The sequence below is a fragment of the Mustela nigripes genome, chromosome 7 (genome assembly GCF_022355385.1).
Source record: "Mustela nigripes isolate SB6536 chromosome 7, MUSNIG.SB6536, whole genome shotgun sequence".
NCBI lineage: Eukaryota > Metazoa > Chordata > Mammalia > Carnivora > Mustelidae > Mustela > Mustela nigripes.
The window spans coordinates 130,600,002-130,612,173 of NC_081563.1; the positions used below are offsets into that span (position 1 = coordinate 130,600,002).

Consider the following 12,172-nt stretch of genomic DNA (forward strand, 5'->3'; position numbering starts at 1 on the left):
GCAACTAGAAAGAAACAAGCATCTTACCGTCATCCAAGTAGGTCTGGTCCAAGTTCTGCTCCTGTTTAATTGTCACTCCTGTGGGTAATACTTCCTTTTGGTCACTGACTGGGGGTCCGTTTTTGGCGGCTCTTTGGCTGGTGGCGCTCTGCTGCTGAATGACCGTGGGGTAGGAGCCCGGGCTCAGCCTCTGGCCTTGACTGGCGGGGGGTGGGCCAGGCCTGGTGGGGCCGGGCGCGAAGTTCTCGCAGTACAGGATGTGCTGGAATTCCTGGTGGTTGCCGCAGCGCAGCGGCTGGTTGGTGGGCGAGTAGTGGATCACCGGCGAGGCCTGCTGGTTGGCTGGGGAGGTGTGGAGCAGCGGGGCGCTCTGGCCCTGGGAGCCGGCGTGCACCAGCACGGAGCGGTGGGCGTCCGCCAGGGACAGGGGCGCGGCCATGAGGGCCGGCTGCTGGTAGCCCAGCAGGCTGGGGCTCAGGCTCTTGCTCCGCTGGTAGAGAACGGCCGCCGGGTTCTGCTGCTGGTAGCGGGCATCGGGGGATGGGAGCCCTGAGCGGAATTGCTGGCAGGGCGCCATGGTGGCCACGAGGCAGGAGGGGGATTCGGCCACCACCGGGTGCTGTGGGTAGTAAGGCTGGCTGCCCAGGCCCCCGTGCGCGGGGCTGCAGATCAAGGTGGGGTCGTACTCATCGGTGGGCTCCGTCTTGATGGCTGGGACTGGGAGAGAGAGAGAAGCACATGGGGAGTACCCTTCTTAGTGAGCTGTGGGGGTGCACACGGGATCAGTGGGCTGCGGCGGGGAACGTGGCCTTGGGGATCCCAGTAGGTGGGAGCAGAAACTTGGGCTCAGTCGCATCTTAGCCTTGGACCAGAGCCTCCCTGTGTAATAGTCTCAGGGAAAAATTGGACCCCAGACGATGATCGGGAACCACAGGTCTTTCCAGAAGCAGAAAGGCCGTTGGTAGGTCTCAGCTCTATCTCAGCTCTGGGATGTTCTCAGGCTTTTCCCGGGGGCAGAGCTCAGACAGGAAGGCTTGACTGAAAATTATATCCCCCTTGTCCTTCTGCCCTAGTGGTTCACACCCACCGTCCGGGCTTGCTGTCCGTGGTAATGTTTATCACCACCAGAAATACTCTGTATCTTTCTTGTGCTTACTTATTATCTGAACAGCCCGCCCCCGCTAGACTGTCGGCTCCTGAAAGGGAGGATTTTTCCAGTCTGTTCTGTTCAATGCTGTGTCCCTAAGCACCTAAAACAGCACTTATCATTCAACTGACACTCAGATGTTTTCGGGAAAAAGAAAATGACCAAATGGTGGTGGATCGATCCCTCGAGTCCTGTAGTATTGTGGGGGAAAGGAGACCTGCTGGCCAGGGCCTCAGTTTCCCCACCGGTTACCTGGCAATAACAACCCCACTGCCTGTCTCCATGGGGTTGCTGGGAAGATGAAATGAGATGTGTGAAAGGTACTTAGCACAGAGACTGGCATACAGTAAGCGCTCAATGCTTGCTGCTGTTACCATTATCATCTTCCCACTATCAGCACTGGTGCCGTTGCTGCTTCTCTCCCCAGCTAGGACAGTCTCCAGAACTTGTCCTCCTCCAGCATCTTTTCCTAAGACACTGCCAGCCCCAGGAGCTGAGGACCCTGTCTCCTCACTGAACTGACGCTAATCAAGTTCGTTTCTCGAGATGCCCTTCAAAGACCATCATCTCAGTCCCTGGTTGACCTGGGGGATGAATTCTCACTCAGGCCACGCTCAGAAGAGCAGGGGCCAACACCAGGCCCAGGGAAGCCTCCTAACCACAAGCACGAGGTGAAAGTGCCGTGGAACACAATAGAAAACCTCTATATTTAAAAGGACCATTGATCCGCAGTCTAGAACCTTCCCAGAGTTTGTCCCCCATAGTCTTGGGCCCCTGCAGACGCCTGACAGTCACAGCATGGCACATCAGTCCTGGGATGGTGGACGGCCAGAGCGACCAGACAAACCCCTGGACACCCTCCACCCAAGCCAAACCCCGCCAAGCCTGGGCTCCCAGGAAAGTCCCCTCGGTCTCCTGCTTCCGGCAGCCCAGAGGCTCCACATGACGCCGTCACAGGATGGCAATTATATGCTGGGTGATTGCCTCGCTTTATAGGTTTCCAGTCCTGGAAGGGTGGCTAGTAGTCCTGTGTCAGCCTTGGGAAGCTGTAGTGCTTTGTGGAAATGAGAACCCCCCCGGGCCTGGCTGTCTACCCAGGAATCCACAGGGTCCACTGTGGGGTCTACTAAGGACCCTGCAGGTTTCGGGGAATGTTCAATCCCTCGATCAGGAGTAAATCTAAGGCACAGACAGGCGTCATCAGCCTTGCAACCTTCTGTTGTTATCAAGTCCAAGCATGCCCCCCTCCTCGTCTGCGACACCCCCAAAGAAAAACGTAGACACAAGTCAGTACCGTCCATACTTCCTTACCATGCGCTGTGCTAAGAACTTCACATGCATGTGATTTCTGTACGTCTTCGAAGGAAGGTGCCATTCGACAGATGAGGAAATGGAGGCTCAGAGAGGTTGAGTCACCTGCCCAAGGTCACCCAGCTGGGAGCAGACCTCGGGTGTCCTCACCACGTGCCTGGGCTGCCTCTCAACACCAAAGGGGCCTCCAGAGAAGACTCCTTACCTGGGTGGTAGGTAAAGTGCTGAGGCTGACTTCGTTTCCTTTTCCCATTGATGACATAGAAGTTCACCTTCACCGATGCACGGATGTGCTTGTTTCGATACTCGGGGATCTCAACAAAAAGCATGTTCTGGAAGGAAGGAGCTATCATCAACTTAACTGCAACAGTGCCCACATTCCTACGCAAGGCCCCAAGCACATCAGGCCAGCTCCTCTCAAAGGAGTCAAGACATGTTCTGTACATTTACAGGCGAGATTCTATCTAGGGGGAACTTGACCTTCCAGCTGCAGGCGAAGAAAGGATCGCCACTTACTCTACCAGAGTCTGTTACGATGCCCCGGTTACAAATCAGAGGGCCTGGTGCTCAAGAAATGTTCAGCTGATGTGTCCATTTAATACCTACTGAGGGCCTGTTAGCTCCAAAGCACTGGGACTTGGATGAAGGAGGGAAAAAAAGAAGGAAAGAGAGCCCAAGGGAGGTGAGAAGGGAACGCGACGGGGCGCTCCGTCATCTCGTCCAGGTGCTTACGGGCTGGCTCTTGTCTTTATCCACCGTAGCTTCCATCTCCCAAATTTGCTGCCCATCTGGAAAGATTGAAAAAGGACATACTTTGAAGGAACAATGAGAAACCAAAGATTGAAGACCCAAACTCACCGACTTACATTTATCTTGGTTTATGCATTCTATCATCTCAGCAAGATGTATACATGTTTTTTATATGTGTCTGTTTGAACACACAAGTATTTTTATTTACATATGTGTATATTTCTTTTTCCAAAGGGAACGTACGTCGACAATAGAAAACTGGGCACCAGTAGGTCACTAGGAAATGGAACAGAACAGAAATTGCCCCTCCTCCCGCTGCTCTCACGTCTGGATGTGTCTTACATCTTTCTTTAAAAAAAAAAAAAAAAAAAAAAAGCAAAACTGTTATACATGATACTTCACTCTATGCTTTGTTCAACCAAAGTACTATTTCCAAAGTGTCCTGCCCATGCCAGGACGGTCACAAGGGCCTGTTACAGATCACTGGCTGCCCGAGACATGGCTTCTGGATTGTCTGAGAATACAGGCGGTTTGCATATTCTGTCCGAAGAGCCTGAAATAATGTCCTGACTCCTGAGTCCTTGGAGAGGGTGGAAATGTAGGAGCCTGCCCCCCACCTTTCAATCAATAGTTTGGAGTTCACATGACTCACTGCAAGAATTGATGAGAGGTTCTGCTCAGGAGCGAACTCTCCTTCCTTGGAGAAGAGCACTAGTTCCTCAGTTTGGGGCCAACAAGTTGGGCCAAACAAAACTCTGCATTTGCAAATAACAGATTTCTTCTTCTGACCACCTACATCGGCCATTGGGCCATTTTCGGCTAAAACAAATCATTTCCACAAGTGTTTCCAGGGTTTTTTGTTTTGTGGAACGCTGGCTCTGAGGAATATTAAATGGGTTTATGAGGACGGGAAACAAATTCTAAAACTATTAAGCATCTGGAAAATGCTGAGTCAATGTCAAATGGGTTTCTTTGCTGCAGGACTTCTCAGAGCCTTTAGTCTACTCACACACAGTATAACTCTCCAAAGTGAGCTGGGGTAAGTATCATGTTCCAGCATCTGGCCAGAGAACCCTTCTCCCCTGTTTTAAGCATAACTATTAACATCTTCTGTGCTAGGTTAGATATGAATCTAGATGGTCTTGGCTCTTAAGGTTCACCCAAAGAAATCTGGTTTCCAAGCATTATTTGGACTTCTTAGTATAGAACATATCTCCCCAAATAATAATTAATAAAGTCCTATGATTGCTACCAAAGCTGATGCGGTATAGACGAACTAAACGACACACAGGCAATGAGCTAGTTGGAGTCCAGAGTAACGAGAGTGTCTGCAAGTCACAGCCTTAGAATTCTATTAGTCTCCTAAAATGACTAAGGGAGACCAGGGTTTCTGTCGAAAAGGAAGAGGGAAAATGTGATCAAAGTACCAACTCTCATCATGATGACAGGGACCAAGCTCGAGTCACCACCATCTCCCTAACACCCAACACACTCCAGGTGTCTAGAAACATCTCCTGTCTAAGCACGCATTCCAGAGTGTCGGCAGCTCCAAGGGACAATGTCAGCCGCTGCTCTGAAGAAGGCAAGAAAGGACAGATGGATGGACATCAAGGAATTTGAAATTAGGTCATCAAGACACGGTACTTTCCATGTGAAAGGCCTTGGACAGAACCAGTCAGAGAAAATTCTCACCCCTTTATCAAAGATGGGTCAAAAGTCATCCACCAGGAGCATACGCCTGTCTTCCAGGTGGAGGTTATGAGCCAGGCGTGGGTCCATGTCAAAAAGGGCATTTTTACTCACTAACTGCAACTCGAGCTCGACGTCAGAAGATCAAGTAAGAAATTAGCCAACGGACAGTGAACAATAATGCGTTGGTAGCTGGTGGGCCACGCCTCCCCAGCTTCTCGTTGGCTGAACTGAGTTCTGGCTCCAGTAATATCTTGGTTCCTTCAGTTCAGCTCATTCCCCCAGAGGACTCTGACCCACTCTGGAACGAAAGGACCTTTGCCAGCAGTCTCATAATTGGGAGGGAAGGGAGAAGCAGCTGGAGAAGTGATCGGGACGCATCAGGCTGGGTCCACAGTCCCCATCCATCCCCAGTTCTCTGCCCGACTCCCGCCAGCAAGAGAGATGCAAAGCACCAAATGCAGGAGGAGGGCTCTCATGGGTCTCCTCTCCTGGTCCAGGGACCCCAGAGAAATGAGAGGGAGCTCTTCTCCTTCGCTATCCCCTTTTTTTTCATCTCCGGTGTGTGTCCATGAGTAAAACGCCACCCCGCCACCCTCCAGGAGCCCCAGAATCCCAGTGCACAGGGGCTTGGGACTACCCTTAGGAATTAGCCAGCCCAACACCTTCGGATGGGGAAACTGAGGCCCAGCAAAGGCACAGGGGTTTGTCCAAAGGCGGGAAGTGGACAGTGACGAAATCACAGCCCTTAAGCAACAATGGGCACAGGCCAATAACAAAAGAGATGCTTTCGAGGAGAAAAGCTCAAGGTCATTAAGTAGAGACAGCATGACCTGCTTCCCGCAGGCCTGAGGGAAAGTCCTAGCCGGTAAGATGTCCTCCAGGTCACACCAGCCACAAAGGTTCAAGCGCTTCTTCTCAAACCCATCCCTGGTCCCCCCATGCCTCCAGATACCATGTGAGCAAGTGCAGCCGCCTGAAGGCCCTGCAGGACCTGTTCCAGCCTCCACAGGCCCCATGTGCACGCCCCCCGCCCCCGGGAGGAGTGACAGCTATTGTTTCCAACACTGTCTGCACGCAGGGCACGGCTCACAGCGCCTCGAGGGTTTGGACCCATCGAATCCGGAAGCCTCTGCCACAGATCTGATCATCACCCCCGTTTGATAGGCGAGGACACGCAGGCCCCGGCCGGGGGGAGGCAGAGCTGTAGGTGGGGAAGCCAGATCGCAGCCCAGCCAAGCCTGGAACCGTGCTCCTTCTCCCATGGACATTGAGTGGTTTCAGATGCCCTTGTAGCTCCTCTGCGGAGCGAATGGAGGACACATGGCAGGCATTCCAGGTGGCTCAACCCTCAAGACTGAGCTGCATCTCTCCTGGGGAAGCCAAGGCACAGAGGCTCACAGCACCCGTGGCACCCCAGGCAACCCCCGACCGCCACCGGACTCCCCGCAAAAGCCTATGTCTGGCTCCCCTGCTATGACCTTTTTTTCCTTACTCCGTTCCCTAGTGCTCAGCCACTGGTCTGCACGTTTGGAGTTAAGATCATTGCAATAAACGATGGCCAACATCTAAGCACTTGCTGGGCCAGAATGCTTCTTCGGAGAAGGCGAGGCCCGTCAGCAGATGATCGGACATATGCAAGGTTGTCAGCTCAGACATACCAGGGACCAGCCTCCAATGGAAAGCGAATTCTGACCCACGCCATAAGGCGGATTGACCTTGAACACACACGCTGAGTGAAACAGGCCCGACACGGGACACTATTCCGTAATCCAATTTTAGGTATCCCCCCTTTTAGGGAGCATGTGGAAGGCATACTCAAGGGAACTGGTCTCCGTGAGAAGTGTGTGGTTTGCAAAATACCTCAAGACCATTTCCCTGGGCTCGTCTTCCCTTCCCCCACCCTGGCTGCCGCAGCGCACAAGTCCAAAGTACACAGAACTGGCAAATTCAGACACAGAGAGAAGAACACAGGTTACCAGAGGCCGTGGGAGAGCACGGTGGGCAGGAGGGGGTTACTATTCAATGAGGACACAGCCTCTGTTTTGAAAAATAAAAATATCCTGAAAAGTGATAGTGGTAACAATGATGGTACCCCGCGGAGAGATTTAATGCCACTGAAGGTTTCGCTTACAAATGGTTACAGGGATCAATATTGTAATTTGTATATTTCACCATGATTTTTTTTTTAAAGCTATTGGCCTCTCCCTAGAGACCAGGCCTGTTTTGTGGCCTGTAGGGTGGGGTGGCTTTTTTGGAGGTTTTTTTTTTTTTTCATTAGCTGCCACCATTTCAAAATGAGATTTCACCTAAAAATGCAGACTGGGCTCTTAGAGGAAAAAAAACCAAATTCATGTGATCTGGCCATTCCGGACACCCACACAAGACCCTGGCCTCTTCAGAGGGCACTGTGCTCCCCATTCAACCACAGCACCGCCTCCCCAGCCCCCACATCTCTCCTTTACTTCCCATGCCCCACCCCCCAGGGGCCTCCGAGAGAGGCAGGTGCCGCCTTGCAAAACGGGGGGAGGAGGGGTCAGGTTTCTGCAGATCCTCCTCTACTGGGATGCGTCTGAGGCCTTCCCCAAGGATGCTTGACATTTTGGCCAGAAAACACCACCATCCAGTATTCTCCTGGTCAGAGACCTTCTCTGCTACTGCATCCCGCGGGCCCACAGCAAGGACCCCCTGCTGTCAGGATGCGAAAACAACTAGCTTTCCTTCCTCCGGGACCCTAGGCCCTCCCTTTGCTCTGAGGACTTGACCTTTCTTTTCTTCAGAATCAGGACCACGTGCCCAGGACGTGGCCCCCAGGGTGTCCACAGGGTTTTCCCCAGATTCAGGTGCAGAAGGATGTCCCCATAACGTTAAGCCACTCACCTAAAAACTCTCCCTCCCTCCTGCCCCCTTCCTGTGGGCTTCAGGAGGAGCAAACAGGACCCACCAGGCAGGACCTCCCCAGAGGCCCATGCAGCAAGACGGCCTGTGCCCTCACCCCTGGCCTGGGGGGCCTCCATGCAGCGTGGTGCCTAGAGCTCTGGACAGCAGGTCAAGGAAGAAAAAGCCCGTGGGGTCGAGGGGGCAATGCCTGTTCACTCCAGGGCTCCCTGTGGGGCCTTCAGCTACATGGCTACTGTAACCCCAGCCGTCTCCAGCATGTTCTGCGGCCAGAACAGACTTGCCCTCTGCAGCACCACAGCACTATTTCGTTCCTGTGAACCCCAAACCCCAGAGCAGACAGACCCAGCTTGGAAACCCTGCATTTTTAGTGAAATCTCATTTTGAATGGCCGCACTGCATTACAAAACCTCTAAGCCCCCCTACAGGCCATACTACAGGCCATTCAGGGTGAAAGCTCAGAAAAGGCATGTTCCTTCTCTCAGCCTCTTATCCAAACTACGGGGACAATCATAGAACCTGTACCCCTACAGATGTGTTCCCAACAGACACACAGCATAGGAGAAATGTGTGGCAGATGGTGGTGAGCAGCATTATTATGGATCATGGCAACACGTTCTTTCCAATACTGTCTTATCATTTTTTGCATATATTCCACAATGCGTCACTATTGAAAAAAACCACAAGCATATTTTAATCAGAAAATAATACACATTTCTCTGATTATAATTATAAATTATAAATACCCTGGCCTGCGGGCATGAGTGGAGGGAATTCACAAAGGGACAGCGTCTGTTAGAGGAGGCGGGTGGACATGGTGTCTGACTCCTTTCCTTTAGGATGGGCCTTTTCACCATGACCTCAACTTTAAAGAAGAGAGACAGCTCACAGAAATGAAAAATCAAAACCTAAATCATGGGTGCCTAGGTCAGTTAAGGCTCAGTCAGTTAAGTATCTGACTCTTGGTTTCAGCTCAGGTCTTGATCTCAAGGGTTTTTGAGATGGACCCCTGCATCAGGCTCTGCGCACAGTGGGGAATCTGCTTAGGATTCTCTCTCTCTCTCCCTCTGCCTCTCCCCATGCACATCTTCTCTCTCTCTCTCTAAAATAAATATATAAATCTTAAAAACAAACAAACAAAAAAAAAACCCTAAATCATGAGCCAAACCCAGGGGCCCAGTTTCTTCCTTTTGTCTTTAAGCCTCAGAAGCCCAGATAGCAGCTTTAAAAGTCTAGCCTTGTTGTTCCCAACAAATAAGTCCCCAAGAGGAATTGAAAGCTGACACTGCCATCCCCAATTTTAGGTAGCATGTGGAAGGCATACTCAAGGAACTGGTCTCCATGGGAAGTGTGTGGTTTGCAAAATACCTCAAGACCATTTCCCTGGGCATGTCTTCCCTTCCCCCACCCTGCCTGCCGCAGCGCACAAGTCCTGGGGTTTCACCGAGAGAACACACTAATCCCATCCTCTGAATTGAGCTTCCAGGAGGCTGAGGAACTTACCATAAATGCTGGCAGGTTTCTCTGCCTGAACCACCTGCCTCTATGTTCAAGCTCAATCATTGCTCTTTACTCGCTGTGTGGCCTTTGAGTAGTAGCGTAACCTCTCTGTGCCTTAATTTCCTCATAAGCAAAACGGTCGAGTTCATTCACTGATTTCAGAGAGTTGGCACAAATTCAAGTAGATTATATATGTAAGATGCTTAGTAAAATGCTCAGCCCATAGTGAGTACTGCTGTGATTATTTGAGAATTTGGTGTTGCATAGGTCTAACTCTGGGGGGAATGAACTGGCTGGTAGTCTTGACCCAAGTGTTCTGGTGGGTGTCTTCATTCTTCATTTCATTACATTGCAACACCTCTCTCACTCTGAACGGATAAAATGGCCACAGAAAGTGTTCACTGACAGGGGGCTACGGTAATGACACGCCCGTCATCTTATGTATGGAAAATCGGGCACATCAGGTCTAAGAATGCTGGGCAGCACTTACAATGAGAATGATCTTATTCTTTGTGCTAGAAACGTATCCCCTTCCTATTAAAAAGCAGGAACTGGTAAGTAACACAGCCCAGTGTGTATGGAGCAGACTCAAGGAACACGTGCCCCTGCGGCCAGACTGGACAGACTAGCCCAGGAACCCACATCTTCTATAACGCTGTTCTAGAACCTGGCTGGAAGTACATTGCATGCATTTTTTTTTTTAAGATTTATTTTATTTATTTTAAAGTAAGAGAGCGCAGGGTGTCGGGGCAGAGGGAGAGGGAGAGAGAGTCTCAGGCAGACTCCGGACTGAGCACAGAGCCCGACACGGGACTAGATCTCAGGGCCCTGAGATCACAACCTGAGCAGAAACAAGTCGCACACTTAAACTGAATGCACCACCCAGAGGTTCCCACATGGCGTGCATTTTTTAGTGTTATTTATTTATTTATAAGAGAAAGCTTTTTTCCTGAGGAAAAAGTATATTACAACTGCTTGTTGATCTGCCTATCTCCCAGGGCCCCTCTGGGGCTGCCGTCTTGGATGGAAGCCAGGTGTAGACCAGAAACACTGACCAAGCTCCCACTGCACAGCGGGCCCTGTGCAGGTTGCTAGACCATGGTACAAGCCCCACATGCCTTCCCGGCTCTAGCCAGGCCCACCAGAGCTCCCAAGTGCGAACCCGAGGTTCTTCACCTCTCCTGGGACGGGAACTCTGCCTCCTGCCTCAGTTTACCTCCAGCCACACGGGCCGTCTCCATCTCCCCAACAACCACACTTGCTCTTCTGCAGACCTCACTCAGACCAGGGCCTTCCCGGTCCCCCTTGATCTGCCCCCCATCCGCTCCCATCCTCTGATCTCATTTTCTCAGCCTACTGGCTTTCCGTCTCCTTCCCCTGCTAGAGCAGCGCCACGCGCCTGTCTGGTTCTCTGCTTCATCCCAGCAGAACTGTTGTCTGGCACGTAACGAGTGCTCCGTAAACACCAGTGGACTAAAGGAATGAGGGGACCTCAGGATTTCCCAGGGCTTGGCCCACAGCCAGACACTGGCCTCACCAGCATAAAGACCTTGCAAGGAGAGACTGCAGAACCCTTTGTGAAGAATCCTCTCTGGGACCTGCGTGACGGGGAACGCACCTGGAGTGACGCTGCGGACATTGACTCACGGGCAACCCAAGCAATGGAGCCGAGTTGTCTGCAACCCACCCCCTGGCCCAACCTCCAGGTCCGGGACTCTGGGAAAACCTGCCCAGAGCAGAAGAGGCCCCAAGATGACCAAGTCTGCTTCTGCTGCTCTGCGCCGAGATGAGATGAAGGACTCCAGTCCCTTGAGCAGATGTTTGGGCAAATTTCCTCTGTCCTAAATTAACAGGGACTGGCAGCCAGCATGGAAAGGGCCCTTCCAAGTCTTACTCAGAGGGGAAGAGAAAAGAGCCAGGTTCTTTGGGCAAAGGGGCTGGGTCTCGAAAAGACTTAGCAAGACTTTGCAAGAATGAAAAAACACAGGATGGAGGGTGGGCATGGTTCAAAGAACATTCTAGGCTTGGTGGCAACCTGGCCACGGCGCCGAAGGAACGCACCCCAGGAACCAGCGCGTCTGCGGACTCACGGCCCCTACCCGACCGTTGCTTTATGTCCGCTTTTGGACGTTCCTGAACCCAACGCGTCAGGAAGTGGGAGGCTGCGCGCTGGCTCCGGGCTGGGGTCTTAGCAGTCGGCCTGGATGGGCTCCTGCCAGCCCTCGAAGGAGGAATAAGGGAGCTTTCAGAAGGAGGAGAGCAAACCCAACCTCACGCAGGCCGTGAGCACGCCCCGGGCTCCAGGCAAACGGGGAGGAAATCAAAGTGTCAGTTTGCGTTAGGAAATCATGTGTGATGCTTCCCAGTCCCGGCCCTGCTTTTAAAATTAGCTAAATGAAGATGGCTGCAGTCCTTCTAGTCCGCCCTTACGACTGCTGACTAGCAGAAAAATGCATACTCCCTGGGTGAAGGGGCTTAATGAGCCGAGCAGATGGGGGTGGGGGCTGGGGGGGAGGGGTGGGCAGGAGGGTCCCGGAGCTGAGGACTTCACCCCCTGCCATGGTACAGCTGCCCACATGTCCTCGCTGGGCGGTGGAGAGGAAATGCCCTGATTCCCAACACCCCACTTCTCTCCCGATGCCCCAGCACCCCCTTGGTGGGCTCAGTAGCGCCTCTCCCCCCCCTCCCCGTCCCTGCCATCCCCACCCGGACGACTGCAGTGGAGGCTCACAGCACCTTCCACTAGTTCCCCCGCTACCCTTGAGGCCATCCTTCATCCAGAATGCCGCCACAGTCTTACAAATTAGATACAAATTAGATCATGTCACTCCCCGTTTAGGACAAGAGCTCCCAGTTACTTTTGCAACAAAATCCAAA

At 52.3% G+C, this 12,172-nt stretch overlaps 1 protein-coding gene across 7 annotated transcripts in view; it reads right to left on the reverse strand.

Moving 5' to 3' along the window:
* NFATC2 (nuclear factor of activated T cells 2) overlaps positions 1-12,172 on the reverse strand; it is a 156,009-nt gene that overhangs the window by 40,742 nt on the left and 103,095 nt on the right. For all 7 annotated transcript variants that reach the window (XM_059407238.1, XM_059407237.1, XM_059407236.1 and 4 more), the window contains exons 7-9: positions 3,191-3,246; positions 2,664-2,790; positions 28-717 (exon numbers count right to left, since the gene is read on the reverse strand). In XM_059407238.1, the coding sequence (XP_059263221.1) occupies positions 28-717; positions 2,664-2,790; positions 3,191-3,246 (873 nt within the window). The remainder of the gene's footprint in view (positions 1-27; positions 718-2,663; positions 2,791-3,190; positions 3,247-12,172) is intronic.